Source organism: Ovis aries, chromosome 1, assembly GCF_016772045.2.
Source record: "Ovis aries strain OAR_USU_Benz2616 breed Rambouillet chromosome 1, ARS-UI_Ramb_v3.0, whole genome shotgun sequence".
In the NCBI taxonomy this organism is placed as follows: Eukaryota; Metazoa; Chordata; class Mammalia; order Artiodactyla; family Bovidae; genus Ovis; species Ovis aries.
Genome location: NC_056054.1, coordinates 10,498,119 through 10,520,527, shown reverse-complemented (window position 1 = coordinate 10,520,527; position 22,409 = coordinate 10,498,119). Strand labels below are relative to the sequence as shown.

General features: G+C 40.9%; 1 protein-coding gene across 2 annotated transcripts in view; it reads left to right on the top strand.

The window, feature by feature from the left end:
* The window catches only part of KIAA0319L (KIAA0319 like), a 103,124-nt gene that overhangs the window by 18,307 nt on the left and 62,408 nt on the right, over window positions 1–22,409 (top strand). For both annotated transcript variants that reach the window (XM_027967686.3, XM_027967687.2), the window contains exon 3: window positions 17,929–18,440. In XM_027967686.3, the coding sequence (XP_027823487.1) occupies window positions 17,929–18,440 (512 nt within the window). The remainder of the gene's footprint in view (window positions 1–17,928; window positions 18,441–22,409) is intronic.

Below are 22,409 nucleotides of genomic sequence, written 5' to 3'. Positions count from 1 at the left end.
GATGTGAGAGAGAGCAGGAGGCCAAGGGCATTTGGATATCTTAATTGCCCTGCCTGGAATTAGTGTCACTTCGAAGCCACAGAGAAATATTGCCATTTTACAGATGAGCATAAGGAAAGGCTAGTTTCTCTGTGGTTAGATAGAGTCTGTACTAGATAATTGGGTAGGGAGGAATGTTGACCATTTTGCCCCAATGTTTATTTCTGTCTGTTGAATGTGAGAATTACAATCAACTTGAAAATGGAAGTATAGGAGAAAAATACCTATACATACACACACACACACACACACACGTTTTTATATATATATATATATATATATATATATATATATTTATGTGTGTATGTATGAAGGTATCATAAAAATGAAGTTATTGAGAGCCACACATCTGCAGTAAATAAAAACCAAACAATATCTGAATGTCAGTACTACATAATGTTAATGACTCTAACTAGATTACACTGTTCTAATATACTTTTCTAGTATTTGTGATATCTGGTGCTTTATATATATTGTTATACACTTACTGCATTTTTAATACTTCTCTAGGATGCTTAATTCAAATAATTAATGATAATATCTAGATGGTAAGTATATACTATAGATACATATAATTCATGTCAACAAGCGCTGTCCCTGGCTAAATAAAACCCACTTCCCTGCCATCGGAGTGTTCACACTATGGAGGCAAAGGAGGATGTAGAGACATAAAAAAGCATGATAAATTCCAGGATGTGTTGTGGGAGCACAAAGAGCAGAGCAGGGAAGAGCTGAACCCTGCTCTGTAGCGGGCTGGTGAGAGAAGCGATATTCTAATCCCTTTGACCTTCTCTTAGATTCATTTGACGTGGCTTTTAACCTACAGAGCTCTTTCACTTCTCTGTTGCAGAGGGAAGGGTAAAGGGAAGAATATGTACAGCTCTGTAAAGTCTAGAGAATAAGAGCCCTAGGAAGATTATTTTTATTTCTGTACAGACACAGATAAGCTTTGGTTTAATTTAAATAAGCTGGCTCTTAAAAATTCTAAGAATACTAACTACTCATACAGTTTTGCTTTCATTTACACACCGATGAGAAAGCATCTGTAGCTTTGCATTTTATTTGCTATAAGCAAAAAGTGGTTTGAGATATTTAAGAATCTGAAACTTGGTAGTATTGAGTCCTCACATGTCCCATTTCAGCCCACTGCAGTTTTTTTTTTTTTTTTATGAGACTTACATAATACTCCAAAAAGAGAGATTTTTTTAATAGATAAATTGACATAAAATTTTCCTCTATTGGCCATATCTGCTGAAGTAACACTTCATGGTTTGCTATATTATTTCCTTATTTCTTCTCACGCTTACTGCTGTTTTATTTAATTTACAAATCTCTGCTGCAACCCTCTAAATGACCTCTTTAGAAACAACAAAACCAGCCAGCAAAAAAAGAGAAAAAGGGAAAAAAAAGAAAAGAAAAGCAAAAAAAAAAAAAAAAAAAATCCCAAACCCACCAAAACCAAAAAAAACCTTCCCGTGAAACAAAACAGTGCTCTGATTCAGGGTTCATTGTGTGGGTTTCCAAAGAAGATTGGTATGATTGTGAATGCAAATAATTTATCAGCCCTGCAGTCAGAGACAGCAATCAGCTGCAGGTTCTTAATGATAACATCTACAAGTGGGCTGTATAGAGAATTGCTTGATTCTTGGCATCATATCCTGCAGCTTTTCTCTTTGGGAAAAAAAAGTGTTTCTTCTTAAGACCACTTTTATTCACAGGCCGAAGTTTGTCTGTTATCATTTGATACCTGTGCTTTTTGAGTATGAAGACAGTGTTACACAGAGAGATGTGGGCTCCTTCCCGCTGTGGCTTGGAGGCGTGCTCTCCTTGCTGACAGCATTCTCCAGAGTCTTTTAGTCATAAGGTGGTGGGAGAAAAAGCAAAGCAGGAGATTCTGAGTGTATGATACGCAGCAGTGTAACCCCCAGTTACAGTTTTTCTTAAATACATGGTTTAATCATCTGCCTGCAATCTGCCTTTAAATATTATAAAGCTCCTGATGACTGGCTCTTTTCTAAGCAGGTGACTTTATGGTAGGAGAGCTATTTTCATCTGTCCCAGGATTTAGATTCTTACTCTCACTTATGACTTGGTTGTGAAAATGGCTTTCAACTAAATCTTAACAGATACATCTTTTGAAACTTTATAGCAACCTTATCCAATTAATGCAAACTTTGATTTATTAAAAAATATCAGGTAGAAACTAAAAGTGATAGAATTATGGTAGACTGGTTTCCATTCATCTAGGTGACCAGAACTTAAATGTGTCCTTTTCTTTTTCTTTTCATCATTACTCAGGTGAAGGGAAATTGAATGGATCTAAATGTCATCGGTGATGGATGACTATTTGCCTAGTTGAACTGGGAAGCTATTCTCCACCGATGCTTTGTTCTGAAAGTTCCATGGTGAAAGCCTATCTTGCCTTTAAGTGAAGTGGAGTGGTCTGAAATAGATAACTCAGGGAACTGGAAATCGGTTGGTCCTTTCATGAGGAAAGATTGCTTTGTGATTTGAAAAGATTTTTCAGTTCACTGTTTAGGCAGGAAAGGCTGTATTCCTAGCTGGTTATGTTAGATTCCATTATCTCTTTTTTAATCCATTTGGCTTTTCTTTAGTTTTTCATTTTGCACGTCTCTCGTCATACCTGCTATTCATTGCTCTCCCCAATTTAATTCAAAAAGCTCTTTCTTATTTCTTAGTGAACTGAGAACGTTGGTTTTCTCTCCTATCCCTCCCTTCTTTTAGCTAAGGAAATGAAATAACATTAAGAATCTGACTAAAACGTAAGTAATTCCATATTAGAACTGACATCTTTTGACAGATATTGTTAGTTAAGAAAATAACATGATTTTAAAAGTTTATCCAATATTTAAATAACTTTAAAGATAATTCTTTGCCTACTGTGTGCCAAGCATTTTGCTCTGTCAACAAATACCGAGAACGCGCTACAAATACAGAGAATGTTCTGCAAGAGAACACGCTGGTCATAGCAAACACCCTCTTCCAACAACACAAGAGAAGACTCTACACATGGACATCACCAGATGGTCAGTACATGAACATCACCAGATGGTCAGTACTGAAATCAGATTATATTCTTTGTAACCAAAGATGGAGAGGCTCTATACAGTCAGCAGAACAAGACCAGGAGCTGACTGTGGCTCAGATCATGAACTCCTTACTGCAAAATTCAGACTTAAATTGAAGAACGTTGGGAAAACCCCTAGGCCATTCAGGTATGATCTAAATCAAATCCCTTATGATTATACTGTGGAAGTGTCAAATAGATTCAAGGGTTAGATCTGATAGAATGCCTGAAGAACTATGGACAGAGGTTTATAACATTGTACAGGAGGTGGTGATCAAAACCATCCCCAAGAAAAAGAAATGCAAAAAGGCAAAATGGTTGTCTGAGTAGGCCTTACAAATAGCTGAGAAAAAAGAAGTTAAAGGCAAAGGAGAAAAGGAAAGATACATGCATCTGAATGCAGAGTTCCAGAGAATAGCAAGGAGAGATAAGAAAGCCTTTTTAAGTGAACAATACAAAGAAATGTAGGAAAACAATAGAATGGGAAAGGCTAGAGATCTCTTCAAGAAAATTAGAGATACAAAGGGAACATTTTATGCAAAGATGGGTACAATAAAGGACAGAAACGGTATGGACCTAATAGAAGCTGAAGACATTAAGAAGAGGTGGTAAGAATACACAGAACTATACAAAAAGATATTAATGACCCAGATAACCATGATGGTGTGATCACTCACCTAGAGCCAGGCATCATGGAGTATGAAGTCAAGTGGGCCTTAGGAAGCATCACGAACAAGCTAGTGGAGGTGATGGAATTCCAGCTGAGCTGTTTCAAATCCTAAAAGATGCTGTTAAAGTGCTGCATTCAACATGCCAGCAAATTTGAAAAACTCAGCATTGGCCACAGGACTAGAAAAGGTGAGTTTTCATTGCAATCCCAAAGAAAGGCAATGCCAAAGAATGCTCAAACTACTGCACAATTGCACTCGTCTCACACGCTAGTAAAGTAATGCTCAAAATCCTTCAAACTAGGCTTCAACAGTATGTGAATGGAGAGCTTCCAGATGTACAAGCTGGATTTAGAAAAGGCAGAATAACCAGAGATCAAAATGCCAATATCCTTTGGATCATAGATAAAGCTAGAGAATTACAGAGAAATATCTACTTCTGCTTCATTGATTACAGTAAAGTCTTTGACTGTGTAGATCACAACACACTGGAAAATTCTTCAAGAGATGGGAATTACCAGACCACCTTACCGGCCTCCTGAGAAACCTGTATGCAGGTCAAGAAGCAACAATAGAACCAGACATGGAGCAAGAGCTTGGTTCAAAATTGGGAAAGGAGTACGTGTATTGTCACCCTGCTTGTTTAACTTAAGTGCAGGGTACCTCGTGAAATGCCAGACTGGATGAAGCACAAGCTGGAATCGGGATTGGAGGAGGAATATCAATAACTTCAGATTTGCAGATGACATCACCCTTATGGCAGAAAGCAAAGAGGAATTAAAGAGCCTCTAGATGAAGGTGAAAGAGGAGAGTGAAAAGGCTGGCTTAAGACTCAACATTCAAGAAACTAAGATCATGGCATCCAGTCCCATCACTTCATGGCAAATAGATGGGGAAACAATGGAAACAGTGACAGACTTTATGTTCCTGGGCCCCAAAATCACTAGGGACAGTGACTGCAGCCATGAAATTAAAAGACGCTTGTTCCTTGGAAGAAAAGCTACGACAAACCTAGACAGCGTATTAAAAAGCAGACATTACTTTGCCTCCAAAGGTCCATATAGTCAAAGCTATGGTTTTCCCAGTAGTCGTGTACAATGTAAGAGCTGGAAAATAAAAAAGGCTGAGTGCCAAAGAATGGATGCCTTTGAACTGTGGTTCTGGGGAAGTCTCTTGAGAGTCCCTTGGACTGCAAGGAGGTCATACCAGTCAATCCTAAAGGAAATCAGCCCCGAATATTCATTGGAAGGTCCAATACTTTGGCCACCTGATGGGAAGAGCCGACTCATTGGTGAAGACCCTGATGCTAGAAGAGATTGAGGGCAGGAGGAGACAGGGATGACCGAGGATGAGATGGTGGGATGGCATCACCGACTCGATGGGCATGGGTTCGAGTGGACTCCAGGAAGTGGTGAAGGACGGGGAGCCTGGTGTGCTGCTGTCCATGGGGTCGCAGAGTCAGGCATGACTGAGAGACTGGATAAGAAATACAGAGATAAAGGTGAAAATCCCAGCTCTTCAAGAGGGCAGAATGTTGAGGCAGACAAACAAATATGATCCAGTGAGAGAAATGCAATGGTAGAGATATATGCAGGCTATGCAGAAGAGAGGAATCTTCGGTGAAGATTTCTAGGAAGACTTTCTGGAAGAAGTGGTGCCTGAGCTGAAATGAAGTGTAATAACAACAAAAGTAGTGGCAACTGATCATTACTGAGCTTTAATTACATGCCAGGCATTGTGTTAAGTATTTTGCTTAGCTTATCTGCTTTTATGTCTGTATTATAGCCGTGTTACCATTTCTGTTTTTACACATGAAACCAGGAAACTTGACCCAAGTTGACACAGCTAGTAAGTTGACTGGTTTGGTATTAAAACTCAAGCAGTCTTATTTCAGAGACCAAAACCTTAAGAAGAATTGTGGGGTGGGGGTAAGAATATGGGTTAGATGGAACGAGGGTATTGATCTTGATAATAGGATTTTCAGTACGCCTTGGAGACTGGATGTATTTTATTAAACCAAGATTGAATGAGGCAGATTTTCATAATTCTTTTAGCCTGGTTAAAAGAACATTTCTCCCTTCTTTTGCCTGTAAATTTTCCCTCTTCTAAGGAGATGTTATGGTACTGTTTTTCTCTTCAGCAGTTTGCCACAATCTGGTACCTTTGAGCCTTCTTTATTGACAACCTTATAAAAGAGAATTTACTCTTCTAAGTATTCTTAACTAGGGAAGTGCTGAAAGGCTCTGGTTTTGTAATTGAGTCCTTGGAAGCTTGTTTTTCCTTCTAGCAGACTGTCTAGAGTTAATGTGAACAGTGGCTGGAAGGTACCTGGTGGGTAGCTAACTCCACGGAGAGTTTGTTTTTGATTATAATGGTCTTTGGGGAAAATGGAAACGTTCCAGTTAAGGGAAAGGAGTCAGAATAGAGACACAAAGCCTATTGATTCTTCTTTAGCAGTAGTTTAGTTCCAGCAAATCACCTAAACCATGACATTAACAAACTGTGCTCTTAACAGAGCTAGGCACACAGCAAAGGCAATGAATAGTAATTATTTTTCTTTTCTAAGGACTGCTTTGTGAAGCTACTGCTACCTTTCAATCTAACTGGTATGAATCGAGGAAAAAAGTATCGGCCCTTTTGAAAAGGAAGAGAGAGGGCAATGGTTATTACCCTGGCTTTTTCCAAACTTCACAATACCTGATTGCGCCCTTCAAAGGATTCAGTTACCTCCTCTGCCGTGCTTTCTGAATAAGTTAACCCCCCGCAGGAGAGAGCTGGTGTGCACAGTGACACTGAACCATTTTTGTGTTTGTTTATTAGTGGGTGCGCAGGTGACAGACATGCTGGCAGTCAAGAGGAAAGTGGGGGCTGCCCCCTGCGGTGGTTTGTTTTGAACAGTTCCTGTGAGTTGTTTTGGGGATTGATAATATGCCTGCTTGTCTCGTTTTCACATGGCAGCCATATTGGCTGAGACCCACTGCTTCTGGTGATAGCTTCAGGAAGACAGATGGTGTGAAGCCATAGCTCAGTCACTGCCTGAAGCCCCAGATTTAAAGCTTTTACCTTGCTGCTCGGTAATAGTTCATTGTAGGTATACTTATCAAAGGAAAGCATCGAATGGATTCTTGACCATATTATAAAATTGTGCGATTTCAAGAAAAGAATTTTAGTCTCAAAGGATGTTAAAAGTAAGTGCAAATTTTATCTATAAAATATGCTAATTATGTACAGTTTTCCACAGAAACTTGATTCCCCCTTAATTCCCCCCCACCCCTTAATTCTGTCTTTTTGCAGCCCCTTGGACGACTATATAGTCCATGGAATTCTCCAGGCTAGAGTACTGGAGTGGGTAGCCTTTCCCTTCTCCAGAGGATCTTCCCAACCCAAGAATCAAACCCATGTCTCCCGCATTGCAGGCAGATTCTTTACCAGCTGAGCCACAAAGGAAGCCCCCTTAGTTCCCAGGAGAATTTATCAGCTGCTCTTTTTTTTTCCTCAAATAAAACCAGTGGGGCATTCTCTTTACTCCCATCCCTACCATCTCAGCCCTTCCGTTGGGATACTATTTTGTGAATTTGGTTAAAGTATGAGCTTCCAAATGACCTTAACAGTATGCTTCCTGATATACCAGTATTCTGTCTCTACTTCCCTTCTTGGTTGCCAGCCAGCAGTTTCCCTGTTAGCTGGAGAAGTCAAGCTCAGTACCTGGGACTTAAGAATGCCAGAGGCAACAGCACTGTCTCTAAATATTTCCAGAGTTGTTCACAGTTTTCTAGAAGTATTTGATGAATTTCCTTCTGGCAATAATTCTTATATTCCGTAGACTTTTCTACTCTGCTGGCTTGGAGTTATGAAACCTGGTCTAGATTTTCCGCCAGATTTATTAGAATTCTGTCTTTTGAGAGGTGGTAACGTTAAATAAGCATTGTTAGTTCCAGAGCCGCCTCTTTCGGGGACCCTCTGGGTAATTCACATGAGAGCTCTGCAGTCTTCTACTTTGTCATAACCTTAGAAAGAATAAAGTGATGGCTCTGTTTTCACCTTGGGTAGGCTTTCTATGTACTCCTGCCAACAGTGAGTTCTAGACTTTCCCAAAGGGTTTTCAGTCTAAGGTTCTACCAACTGTAAGCCCTTTTCCGTAAGGATTTAATATTACTTTTGTTTAGGCCCTGGGAGCAGAGCCAGGCTATGGCGGCGTGGGCAGGAGAGGAACTGATCTAAAATTGGAGCTTATTTTCATCTTACCTTTTATTTTCATCTTACCTTTTATCCACGTTACTTCTAGAATCCAATATTGACACTACCAGTGCTTCCCTGCTTCCTCCCCTGATGAATCCTTTATCTCAAGAGTAACAATAATGAAAACAATGAAAATGAAATCTCAGAGAGGTTAAGTTTCATTTCAGAGGTTAATGAAAATTCATAAATGATGAATCTAGAGCTGAAACTAGAACCCTTGCCTTTTAACCGTGTAAGATGATTAACCATCTTTTAACCATCTAAGAGGAAGAATTACGATCCACTGAATGAGTGAAAAAGAAATTCTCCTCCATCCTTCATGTTGTTACTGAGCCTATAATAGATTGAGGTTGAATAACATTTAATAAAAAAAAAGACCCTCAAATTCCCACTAAGTGAACATATGAACTAACAGATCAGAGTACCTCCTCTTCTTTCTGGGAGCTATTGGGATTAATTGTTTTAGCAACACTGCAGCCAGCTCACTTCCCCCAGACCTCACCTGTCTGCAGTTCTTCCTGGTCACCATTGAAGATGTAAGTGCTTCTGACCATCTGGTCTCTCCCAGGTTCTATTCCTTTGAGTTAATACAGGGGATCAGTTTGTTAGATAAGACTCACAAGAATCAGAGACCTTACTACCCATTACTAAGTTTTAGTAATACTTTTTAAGATTACAGAAATCAAGGGGTTTAAGTGAAGTAGGGAGAGTCTGGAACATCCTCTACGATCCTGCACCAGGCTGCGCTTCCCTCATTGGACTTGTCCTCTCTAGCCCAGGGTAGTGGATGAGATCTCTAACTGAGGCTTCCGGTCACCTCACAAAGCAGGGGGAGTGTTTGGATTATGAAACGTTTCACTTTTATTCTACCAGATAGCATTATATAGCTTATGTGACATTCTTTGGGAACCCATGGAAGCAAAAGAAGGCCTTCGTAGGACAAACCAGTTTTGTATCCCCCTTACCCCCTGCTTTTATCTCCTCCTCTTTTAAGATCTCAGTTTAACCAGAGCTACGAGTGACAACCAGGGAATTAGAGTTTTTGCTACCTTCTCTTCGACCTTGTAGCCTCCGTAAATCCTCTTGGACCTGGAGTCTCAATGCGTTTCTGTCTCCCCTACCTTCCATTGGTAAGATGCCCTCTGTTACTTGCCTCCAAGCTTGCACTATTTTATCCTAAGGATGGATAGGCAGCCGTCCTGTCATCATCATCAGTTTCTTATCGTATTTTTCCATCTTCTTTTTTTCTCACTATGAAGTGCCTTAACAGTTATGATTTGTGTGAATCAGACTTGATATTTCCACATAAATTCATGCTTTTCAACTCACTGGCACTTAACCACCCCTCCCTTCCTAACTTTTTAACTGTGACAAGAAACCATTGAGTTACCAAACCCTGTCTATACTCTAGCTTGTTAGTCAGGATATCGGATAGAGAGGATGTTCTGAGATCTGGCTTTCTCTTGGAGAAATACATATTTCTCCCTCTACCCTGCAGGCAGGGGTTGCTTACTCTCCCATATCCCATGTACCTCTGAGTTTGGAGGTGGAGCTGACTCCTCACTGTCACTTCTTGAACATTACTCCTCCACTTCCGTGTAAAAACTTCTTCTCTTTGAGATTTATAACACTTCTTACCCCTAATCATTACTCATCTGTACCACCTGTCATTCACCCGCTTTCATTTATTGCGGCGTATGGGCCTCATCTTTTTTCAGAGTCTTGCCATCAGCCTGGATGTCTTCAGTATGACCCTCTCAGTACCTGATTACTTGGTTTCTTAACCTGGCCACTTGACAGTTCATTTATTTGTTCATTATTTCAATATTTCCGCCATGCATACATGCATTTGTTTATGCATTCATTCAAAAAGGGTCTTTGATCACCTGTTGTTGTTGCTGTTCAGTTGCTGAGTTGTGTCTGCCTCTTTGTGACCCCATGGACTGCTGCACGCCAGGCTTCCCTGTCCTTCACCATTTGCCAGAGTGTGCCCACACTCATGTCCATTGAGTTGGTGATGCCTTCCAACCATCTTGTCCTCTCTGGTTCCCTTCTCCTCCTTCCCTCAATCTTTCCTAGCGTCACGGTCTTTTCCATTGAGTCGGCTCTTTGCATCAGGTGGCCAAAGTATCGGAGCTTCCTGCAGCTTCAGCATCAGTCCTTCCAGTGAATATTCAGGGTTGATTTCCTTTAGGATTGACTGGTTTGGTCTCCTTGCAGTCCAAGGAAGTCTTAAGAGTCTTCTCCGACACCACAGTTTGAAAGCATCAGTTCTTTAGCACTTAGCCTTTTTTATTGTCCAGCTCTCACATCTGTACAAGACTACTGGAAAAACCATAGCTTTGACTATATGGACTTTTGGAGGCAAAGTAATGTCTGCTTTTTAATATACTATCTAGGTTTGTCATAGCTTTTCTTCCAAGGAACAAGCGTCTTTTAATTTAATGGCTGCCGTCACTGTCCCCAGTGATTTTGGAGCCCAGGAACATAAAATTTTTCACTGTTTCCATTGTTTCCCCATCTGTATGTCATGAAGTGATGGGACCAGATGTCATGATCTTAGTTTTTTGAATGTTGAGCTTTAAGCCAGCTTTTTCACTCTCCTCTTTCATCTTCATCAAAAGGCTCTTTATTTCCTCTTCGCTTTCTGCCATAAGGGTGATGTCATCTGCATATCTGAGGTTATTGCTATTTCTCCCAGCAATCTTGATTCTAGTTTGTGATTCATCCAGCCCAGCATTTTGCATGATGTACTCTGCATAGAAGTTAAATAAACAGGGTGACAATATACAGCCTTGACACACTCCTTTCCCAATTTGGAACCAGTCTGTTGTTCCACATCCAGTTCTAATTATTGGTTCCTGACCTGCATACAGGTTTCTCAGAAGGCAGGTTAGGTGGTCTGGTATTCCCATCTCTTTAAGAATTTTTCACAGTTTTTTCACCTACAAAGTAATTTTCTGAGTCCTCTGCTAGAATTGGAGACACAGTGGTGGGGGGTGGAGTGGTGGGGGTGGGAAGAAGCCAGACATGGTCCTCTCATTCTGGAGCTTACAGAGAAGTTGTGGGGGAAAGACATTGAACAGATGAAGACACAAATAAATATAACTTTATAAGTTTTATAATTACTTTGAGGCAAAGAGGCTACAGGGTCCAAAGGGTGTACTAGAGAGACTTGTCTTAGTGTGGGCGTGTCTCTGAGGAAATGATGGTTGAACTGCATCCTCATATGAGGAGTTAACTGGTTAAAGAAGGGAGGCAAGGAAATTCTAAATAGAGGTGGCAGCATGTACAAAGCCAAGTTAGGAGAGGGAGTGTGGTGCATTTGAGGAGTGAATGAAGGATGGTTGTGGAACATGATGAAGAGGAGGGAGAGAGCATGATGCAAGGTGGGCTAAAAGGTAGGCAGGGTTCAGATCATATGAGGTGTTTTTAGGTTATGTTAAGGATTTTGGTTCATTCAAAGGAGTGCAGCCATTAAAAATTTTATTTACTATTTTTAAATTTTATTTTCCCAAATATAGTACATATACATTGTAGACATTCTAAAGGTATATATTCATATTTAGTGAACAAACAAATTTCTCAGGTACCTAGTTTTCCCTCCTAAAAGCCACCATGCCAGTTTCTTGAATATTCTTCCAAAAATAGTCTATGCATGTATATGTGTGTATATATATACATACACATATAAGCTTTTTTTCCCCCCACACACAGATTGTGGCATACTATACACACTGCTCTACACCTTCTTTCTCCACATAATGTTCTAATGTTTCCTGGATATCATTTCATATCATGACTATAGAGAGTGGCCTTATCCCAGCAACTGCATAAATCTTCCTCAGTTTACTTAACCAGTTCTCTGTTGAGGGATGTAAGTTATTCCAGTGTTTTTCATTCCAGACATCATACAGTGACTGTTTTGATATCCTATCACATATTTGATAATATTTCTGATAAGTAAGCTCTAAAGTTAGCTACCTTTATTCTCGGAAGACTGAATTTCTTTCCTTCATAGCACTTATATTAGTTTGCAGTTCTGCATTTTTTATTATGTCTATTTAATCACTGTCTCCCCCATCTAAATTATAAGCTCCATCAAAGAAATGCCTAGCATGAAACGGACGCTCAATAATATTTGTTGAGGACTTCCTGGTGGTCCAGTGGGTAAGACTCTGAGCTTCCACTACAGAGGGTGCAGGTTCAATCCCTGGTCAGGGAACTAAGATCCCATATGCTGTGCAATGTGGAAAAGAAAAAAAAAAAATTGTTGAAGAGATGAAGGAATAAGAAGGTAAGGATAATAGCTAGATGGGAAGTAAGTGTGATTTTTTAGTTAAACCTTTTATACCAGACAGAAATAATTTGCATCTCTCTAAAAATCAGAGTCATTTGGAACTTATCAGTCTCCTATTGTTAACATCCAAATTTAGGCTCTCAGTTCAGTTCATTTCAGTCGCTCAGTCCTGTCCGACTCTTTGCGACCCCATGAATCACAGCATGCCAGGCCTCCCTGTCCATCACCAACTCCCGGAGTTCACTCAAACTCACATCCATCGAGTAGGTGATGCCATCCAGCCATCTCATCCTCTGTCGTCCCCTTTTCTACCTGCCCCCAATCCCTCCCAGCATCAGGGTCTTTTCCAATGAGTCAACTCTTCGCGTGAGGTGGCCAAAGTACTGGAGTTTCAGCTTTAGCATCATTCCTTCCAAAGAACGCCCAGGGCTGATCTCCTTTAGAATGGACTGGTTGGATCTCCTTGCAGTCCAAGGGTCTCTCAAGAGTCTTCTCCAACACCACAGTTCAAAAGCATCAATTCTTCGGCACTCAGCTTTCTTCACAGTCCAACTCTCACATCCATACATGACCACTGGAAAAACCATAGCCTTGACTAGACGGACCTTTGTTGGCAAAATAATGTCTCTGCTTTTCAATATGCTGTCTAGGTTGGTCATAACTTTTCTTCCAAGGAGTAAGCATCTTTCAGTAATAAATAGTAATTCGAAAAAAGTGTATTCTCATACACCTGGGGTTGGCAAACTTTCTTAAAGGGCCAAATAGTAAATATTTTAGGCTTTATTAATATTGAGATAACTCTGTTGCAGCTACTTAACTCTGCCATTAGAACAAAAGCAGCCATAGATAATAGATAAATAAATGAGTGTGAGTGACTATGTTCCAGTGAAAGTTTATTTACAATAATAGGCAGCAGCTAGAGTGGGCCCTTGGACCATAGTTGGTGCCACTCGTTTAATGAATCAGTAATGATAACCCTTCTTTAACTCCTGATGTTGTCAATTTGTGACTTCTCTCTTTTTTTGTCATCAGTCACGCTAGAGCTTTACCAGTTTTATTGACCTTTCAGACAACTAGATTTGTGTTTCGTTGATTTTTCTCTATTGTTTCTTGTTTGTTTTCTGTTTCATTGGTTACTCTTTATTTTTTCCTTTCTCTGCTTATTTTGGATATAATTTACTCTTTTTTTTTTTTTCTGTCTTTTATGATGAAAGCATAAGATCATTATTTTTCTCCCTGTTAAAGTTTGGCCTTTACTTTTCCAGATCTTTTTGAATGCATTTATCTACAAACAAAAAAGCTTCATTCTGAAGAATATAAGACCATAACACATAGGTTTTCTGCACCTTGCTATTTTAACTTAACAAGGTATCATGGGGATATTTCTTCGGCTACATAAGGAACTCGACCTAGTTCTTTTCACTTGCTGTTTAGTATTCTGCAGTAACTATTTCTATATTGATAGATGTTTAGGTTCTTCAAATATTTCACCAGTACAAACTACACTGAAATACTCACAAGTGGGAAATTCTCCAGGATAGAAGTACACAGAATACTTTTGTTAGATGTATAATTTATTGAATGTCTTCTCTTAACGCTCAGAAGGAATAAACTACTTCTGTGTGATTTACCACTTTAACTACATTTCATGATTCTTTCTTTGTTATAAATTTTCTTATGTTGTTTAAGGGCTGAACTTTGGGGGAAAAGTCTTTCCACGTTAATCTTGTTTCTCTGGTATTGTTCTCTGATGTCCAATAAGAATTGAGCTCTTCCTATGGAATTTTCCACAGTCATTACATCAGTAAGGTTTGTTTTCACTGTGAGTCTTCTGATGTCCAGCAAAGGTTGTATATCTGAAAGATTTTCCATGTTTACTGCAGTGATGGGGTTTCTTTCTTTTATGCATTCTTTGATGGTTAATAAGAGTTGAGTTCTTCCTAAAGACTTTTCCACATTGATTATACCAGTATGGTTTCTCTTCAGTGTGGATTTTCTTATGTTCCAACACAGTTGTTATCCCTGAAAACTTTACCGCCTTCATTATATATAAAAGGTCTTTCTCCACAACGTATTCTGTCACGGTGAGTAAGGGCTACCTTCTGAGCATAGACTTTCTCCCAGTCTTTACAGTAGTAAGGGTTTCTGGCTGGTCTGATTTCTCTGATGACTTAATAGAATAGAGTTCTTTCTGAAGCTTTTCCGCATTCATTGCCTTTATAGGGTTTCTCTCTGTAGTGAATTCCCTAATGATTAATCATGTTAAGTACATCTTTAAGAATTTCCCACACTCAGTACGTCTATAAGGTTGTTTTCTTATGTGAATTTTATGACGATTAAAAGAAACGAACTGCTCATAATGTCTGTCACGCATTCTTTGTTTATGAGCTTTTTCTGTCAGTATAATCTCTCTGGTGCTTAATAAAGGAGAATTTATGTTTGAAGACTTTCCTACATTATAGTACTCTTTTCTCTGTGGAACTTCTGTGCTTCTACTTCAAACCTATATCAATTGTGACAGTTTTGTTTGCCCTTTCGGAGCGGACCCTTCAGAAGTATTTATTTTGCTTTAGGTCTGACATCTTTGTTTCAAACCATTATGCTTGTACTGCATAGGTACCTGGTGGAGCTTCTCATATTTGCATCCAGGGCTTTACCCCTTGCTCTAGTTGGGCTGTTAATTTTGACTTGAGAGAGAGAGAAGCCCCACAACAACAGATTCCTGTAGTTTTCCAGCGTCATCTACCCCTGTCCATGTTCATCAAATAGCATCTGGGAATCTTCATTCAATCTAAGTAAAGGCCACAACCACATCTCCAAATGTCAGTGGCCCCTGGATCTAGGCCCTTGGTAGTCTTGGAGCCATCTGGCTTCTGAAGCACTCTTCCAGGCAAGGGGAGAAAGTTGTGCTTAGGCTGAAAGTTCTGGAGGTTAGAAGTCCTCAGTCAGGGTGTTGGCTGGGCTGGTTCCTTCTGAATCTTTGGGTAGAACCCTCCTGTAGCTCCTCCTAGCTCCCGGTGGTCACTGTCCGTCCTTGGCTTTTCTTGGCTTGCAGCTCTATCGTCCAGTCTCTGCTTCTGTCATCACAGTGCATTCTGCATGTGTGTCTTTCTAGATCATTGATTTTAGACTTTTCTTCTTTTCTAAAACAAGCATGTAAAGCTATAAATGTCCCTCTGAACATTGCTTTAACTGTATCCCACACATTTTAGTATGTTGTGTTTTCAGTTTTATTCAGTTCAAAATGCTTTCTAAACTTTCATGGTTTCAACCTACACTTGGTGTAAATTAGTATTACACCAAGGGGAGCCACTATCCAGATGTCTGGAGCTCATTCTCCATGTAGCTCCTTCTTTCTGGTAGTTTCTTGCTGCCACAGTCACCTTGAACTCTTGTTTCCTCAGCTGAGCAAGGCCTCTGTGCTCTGCTTAGGTTCTTCCCTGTTTCACAGTCTGCAGCATGCCTGGTCTGTAAACAGAAAGCCAGAGTGATCACAGGGCTCACCCTTGTTTATTTCCTTGTTTATTTTCTTTCTCTCAGACCACATTGTTGTTCAGTGCCCCAAGCCAATTGTTTTATATATATTTTTTGTCTAGTTTTCTAGTTTCTCAACAGTGGGAATGCAAATTCTGTGGCAGTTTCTCCTTCAAGGACAGAAGTGGAGGTCACAGCATGTTAAAAAAATACTGGCTTACAGAAAAGTGCAAGTTATTTTCATTTTTGTGGATCTTTTCAGTGTATTAAATACGAGAGACTTTTTGTGAGAAGAATGATGGAAAGTTGATCTAAAAGTAACTGACAGTAGTTACTGATGTAACAATTTACTGATTTCAATAAACTGTGCACTCAGCTGTTACTGAGTCATACCATTGGTTATTGTGTGAGAAGGTGGATGAAGAAATGAGGGGCGTTTCTGTAGCTCTTGGTAGCTTCATTTTTAAAATAGTTTCTATTTATTCATCTTTTCTTAAGGAAGTTCTGTTTTTTCTGGCCTCTAAGTTGCCTTATCTGACGTTAGGTTGGTGCCTGGGTTTCTTTTTTCAGAAGCACAGTGGTCGATTGGCTTCCGTAGTGACTGACTCCATAATCCACAAGCCTTCCTATTTTTCTCTTGTCTTTCAGTTGACTAGTATCCACATTTAGTAAGTGTTTCCTTTGGCTTTGGTGGATTATCCACTTGTTGCTTCAGCCAGTCGTAGCCCTTTTCCAGTTATGCGTGCCTGCAGACATGACTGTATATCACTTCAGTGGTTTGATTCTACTACGCATTTTCTATATGTGGTTCTACATTTTATGCTGTGACCCCAGGCTGGGACTAGGGTGAAGAAAGAGGTGCCTAAGGTATGAAATTTAAGGAGACATTCAGTCTCAGGGTGGGATAAGCCAGCCCTGCACTTACATGACTCTTAAGACTAAGCACTTCCTTAACACTTGTGCCCAAGGCATCTCCCTTGCCTCGCCTGGTTCTGGCCCTGTATAATCTTGACTTCTTAGAGGTGGCTCAGATGGTAAAGAATCTGCCTTTACCAGATTCGAGTAGTGCAGGAGTACTCCAGTGCACGAGACCCAGGTTCGATCCCTATGTTGGGAAGATGCCCTGGAGAAGTGCATGGCTACCCACTCCAGTATTCTTGCCTGGAAAATTCCATGGACAAAGAAGCCTGGTGGCTACAGTCCATGGGATTGCAAAGAGTCGAACACGACTGAATGACTAACATACACATTACCCTGACCATAGTTGGTTATAGACAACTGTATAAGACCTTAAAATGAACTCTGTGTAAAAACTATAATTTAGAACATGCTTTAACTATACCTAAGAAAATAGAAATGAGGTAATATTTCAGGAAAACCAGTACCATGCCTGAAAAAATTCAGTGGCTCAAAAGTTTATCCATTAGCAACGTTAGCCAGAATTTTGGACCATGTTATCTAGGTTAACCATAGTAGGCCACTGTTGTACTTCTATTCCTTTATTTCTTATTATGACATAGCTTCTCATCAGGAAGTTCATCTAGCAGAATAAAATTTTTGGTAAACTCTACTACTGCTCTGATTAATGCTGTGATGTGCAAAGCCACCTGACTATGACCAGCTGCTGATTAGGAAATGGATGAACCTGCAGCCTGCAAGAGGTTGAGAGAACTCAGTCTGTGTTACTACCAGTTCAGTGTAGGGGGAGTACCCCATCTTCTTCAGCTTCCTGCTCTTCTGGACTCATAATCTTCATACTGTCCCAGAGAAGGGCCTTGGGGGTGAGTGGGACCCTGCCCCCGTCCTTCAGCGCCTGGTCACCAGAAGAGCTCTGTTGTTTTTTTGTTTCATGAACTGGAGTTCTGTGTAAAAGGTCTACATGCAAGGACTTACTGAGGAGGGCCAGCGGTGAGTGTGGAGCAATACTTCTACCAGCTAAAATATCCTGAGCCAAAAAACCTTTCTCTTTTGTGTCTTCTTTTCCACTTACCAGACAGCTTTCCCACCCTCTTAAAAACCAATCTTCAAAATAGCCTCCAATGTTGGTGTTCAGGACTCTTAACAGAGCTGGAGTCTCTGTTTTTATTTCATTTTAAAATGTTTCCATTCTTTGTTTTTAGATGCCAAGGAGAGCAGGTGCCAGTGGGTGAAGACACAGTTTGGCGTTGGCCTGAGATCCAGGGGAGAAAATCACCTCCAACTTCTAGAAGGAACCCCCTCTCTCCAGTCATGTTGGGCTGCCTGCTGCCAGGACTCTGCCTGTCATGCCTTTTGGTGGTTAGAGGGGATGTGCATCCAGGCAGACTGCAGCAGGCCCCAGAGCTGCCAGGCTTTTAGGACAGACTCTTCCAACTCAATGCTGGTGTTTTTCCAAAAATTCCAAATTGAAGATGATTTGGACTTTCTGCCTGAGGATGATGTACCACATATTTTGGGGCTAGATTGGAGCAGGGCATCTTGGAGGAGGTGGAGCCCACCCAGAACTCCACTCAGACCCACTTTATCGAGTGACCAGTGGAGCTTAATCAGAAAGCTTCGGAAGAGAGAGAATCCCAGTGAAGAAGTAGCTGCGGTGACACAGCCTTCTAAAACGAACGAACTAGGTGATGTAAACAGCACCGGCTCTGCAGAGGTAAGCATATCATGAATGAGGAGTGACTAGAGAACTGGTCTAATCTGCTCTTGCATTTGGCACACACAAGCTTTGAAGCTGTGCTCGTGGGCAGCGCTCATAGGCTGAGGAGTGTATGGACGCAGCTGCTTAGTGTCATCTTAGTAGGGGCTGCCCAGATGTTCCAGGGTAATTTGATCTTTAGAGATGTACACTCCATGCAGGGCTGACCATTGTTTTGGTTAAAGCAGAAAGCTGCTCATTATCTTGGCTAAGCTGGTTCTTGGCTACAGGTAAGTGCGTTTGTGTGGGTGTTAGTCTCCACCAGCGATTCTGCAGTGTTTTCTGCCAGATTGCAAAACACTTGATTGATGCGGTTGCAGTCAAGTTCTCCTCCTCCTCTCCCATCTCCTGCTGGTAAACACTTTCCTTATGAGGTAATTTCTATTCCATTCTAAAGTAACCACCCTGGTGCTGCATAAGACCTGGACCTGCTGGTCTGGGGAGCCGGATGTGGCCATTAGCCAAGAGGCCTTGGATGAATTCTTACCAAGCTTTGTATGCCAAGGGAGATACTACCAGTAGAGTTTATTCTGCTTATTATGTTTCCTCATTGTTGATCTTCCTGGGCAAATGATTAAGAGGAATGACTCACCCTGTGCTCATTCTCCCTCAGTTGCTGTGACTTATTTTTGTCTGTGTTTTGTCCTGGTTGTCTCTATCAAGTTAAAGCCAGAGTGGGGAGGCTACTGCATGCCAGACACTGTGTGCTAATCGTTGTGTTATGTCATTTTGTTTAATTTTCATAGCAATATTTCCAAGTATGTGTTATTAACCCCGTTTTCCTAGTGAGGAAACTGAGGTCCAAATAGGTTAAACAATTTGATCATGCAGCTAATGAACAGCAAAGCCTTTCAGTGTGGTTTTAGAGCTACAGTGTTAGGTTCAATTTGCTCATAAACATTTATGGATTTTATTATCAGTGTCAGGCTTCCCTCATAGCTCAGTTGGTAAAGAATCCGCCTGCAGTGCAGGAGACCCCGGTTCGATTCCAGGGTCTGGAAGATCCTCTGGAGAAGGGATACTCTCGAGTATTCTTGGGCTTCCCTGGTGGCTCAGCTGGTAAAGAATCTGCCTGCAGTGAGGGAGACCAGGGCTTGATCCCTGGGTTGGGAAGATCCCCTGGAGAAGGGAAAGGCTACCTACTCCAGTATTCTGGCCTGGAGAATGCCACGAACTGTCCATGGGATCACAGAGAGTCAGACATGACTGAGCGACTTTCACTTATTATCAGTGTCAGGCACTTTGCTAAGCTCTAGAGGTAAACAAGACATGATCTGTGCTCTCAGGAGTTTATAGTCTAGTGGTAACTCAGGCACAAAGATGGTGTTTACAATAATGTATAATTTTTTTTTTTTTAAGAACCAACTTTTAAAATTTTATTATTATTTTCCTTTATTTGACTGCTGGGTCTTCATTGCTGCACATGGACTTTCTCTAGTTGCAGTGAGTGGGGGCTACTCTGTTTTTGTGGCGTGCAGGCTTCTCATTGCAGTGGTTTCTCTTGTTACAGAAGAATGGGTTCTAAGGCAAGTTGGCTCAGTAGCTGTGTCCCACAGGCCTCGTTGCCCTGTAGCAGGTGGGATCGTCCTAGACCAGGGATCAAACCCATGTCCCTGGCATTGGCTGGTGGATTCCTAACCACTGGACCACTCGGGAAGTCCCCCAGTAGTGTATAATTATTACATAGTAGATTTATCTATTGGGTTGACCAGAAAGTTTGTTTGGGTTTTTCTATAACATCTTATGGAAAAACCTGAATGAACTTTTGGCTAACCCAATACTACACAATAGGAACACAAAAGAAGAAGTGACCCTCTTGAGCAGGCAAGTGATGTGTATATTCAGGGAAGAGTTTACAGAGGTGTTTAACTTATTTCTTAATGGATGTGTAGAATTTCACTTGGGGTTTAAAGGTAAAAAAAAAAAAATTCTGGAGAGAGGTCCGGTGTGTGCAGAGGTTTAGTCAGCACATATTTACCGCACATTCACTGTCTGTAAGGTGGTGTACTAAAAGCAAGGCAGTGCAAGTGTTATATCAAATAAGATCCTGATTCCTGCCCTAATAGAGCTTACACTCTGGCAAGGAAAATAGGCATGACATTTATGACTATTAAATACTTATAACCTCAGTGTACATTATGAGAAGGTAAGTAGAGTACTGTAAGAACATCTGACAGGGACCTATTTAAGATTAAGGGGTAAAGTTAGGCCACCCTAAGTAAGGGAAGTTGAAGCTGAGATTGAAGTAGAAGTAGGAGTTAGGGGAAAAAAAAAAAAAAACAGGCAGAGTAATTCAGGCAGAAAGAATAACCATTTCAAAGTTTGTTAGATGCCTTAGAAGATGGCAAGATCAAAAAGTTGAGAGAGACTGGTCTTGTTTGGCAAACAGAGCAAGAGACCTTTAGAGAAACAAGAGGCTTCAGAGGTGTTCAGAGCCTTGTTGTTGTTCAGTTGCTAAGTCATGTCCAGCTCTTGTGACCCCATGGACTGCAGCACACCAGGCTTCCCTGTCCTATACTGTCTCCTAGAGTTTGCTCAAATTCACGTCCGTTGAGTCAGTGATGCCATCCAACCATCTCATCCCCTGCTGCCTCTTCTCCTGCCTTCAGTCACCGAGCACCAAAGCTTTTTCAATGAGTTGGCTCTTTGCATCAGGTGGTCTAAGTATTGGAGCTTCACAATCAGTCCTTCCAGTGAATATCCAGGGTTGATTTCTTTTAGGATTGACTGGTTTGATCTCCTTGCTGTCCAAGAGACTCTCAAGAGTCTTCTCTACCAGCACAATTCAAAAGCATCAGTTCTTTGGCACTCAGCCTTCTTTATGGTCCAGCTCTCACATCTGTACATGACTACTGTGAAAATCATAGCTTTGAGTGTATGCAACTTTGTTGGCAAAGTGATGTCTCTGCTTTTTAATATGCTGTCTAGGGTGGTCATAGCTTCCCTTCCAAGGAGTAAACATCTTTCAGTTTCATGGCTGCAGTCATTGTCAGCAGTGGTTTTTGGAGCCCAAGAAAATAAAGTGAAAGTGAAAGTTGCTCAGTTGTGTCTGACTCTTTGTGACCCCGTGAACTATACAGTCCATGGACTTCTCTGGGCCAGAATAGTGGAGTGGGTAGCCTTTCCCTTCTCCAGGGGATCTTCCCAACCCAGAGATCGAACCCAGTTGGTTCATTCTTTACCAACTGAACCACAAGGGAAGCAAGAAAATAAAATCTGTCACTGTTTCCACTTCTGTTTGACATGAAGTGATGGGACTGGATGCCATGATCTTCGTTTTTTGAATGTTGAGTTTTAAGCCAGCTTTTTCACTCTCCTCTTTCACCCTCATCAAGAGGCTCTTTAGTTCTTCTTCACTTCCTGCCATTAGCGTAGCATCATCTGGGTATCTGAGGTTGTTGGTATTTCTCCCAGCAGTCTTGATTCTAGTTCGTGATTCAGCCCGGCGTTTCTCATGATGTACCCTGTGTATAAGTTAAATAAGCAGGGGGACAGTACACAGCCTTGACGCACTCCTTTACCAGCTTTGTACCAGTTCTTTGCTCTATGTCCAGTTCTAACAGTTGCTTCTTGGCCTGCATACTCATTTCTCAGTAGACAGGTCAGGTGGTCTGGTATTCCCATCTCTTGAAGAATTTTCCACAGTTTGTTGTGATCCACACAGTCAAAGTCTTTAGTGTAGTCAGTGAAGCAGAAGTGATGTTTTCCTAGAATTTCCTTGCTTTCTCTATGATCCAATGAACGTTGGCAATTTGAACTCTGGTTCCTCTGCCCTTTCTAAATCCAGTTTGTACAGCTGGAAGTTCTCGGTTCACATACTGCTGAAGTCTCACTTGAAGGATTTTGAGCATAACCTTACTAGTGTGTGAAATGAATGCAGTTATATGGTAGTTTGATCATTCTTTGGCATTGCCCTTCTTTGGGATT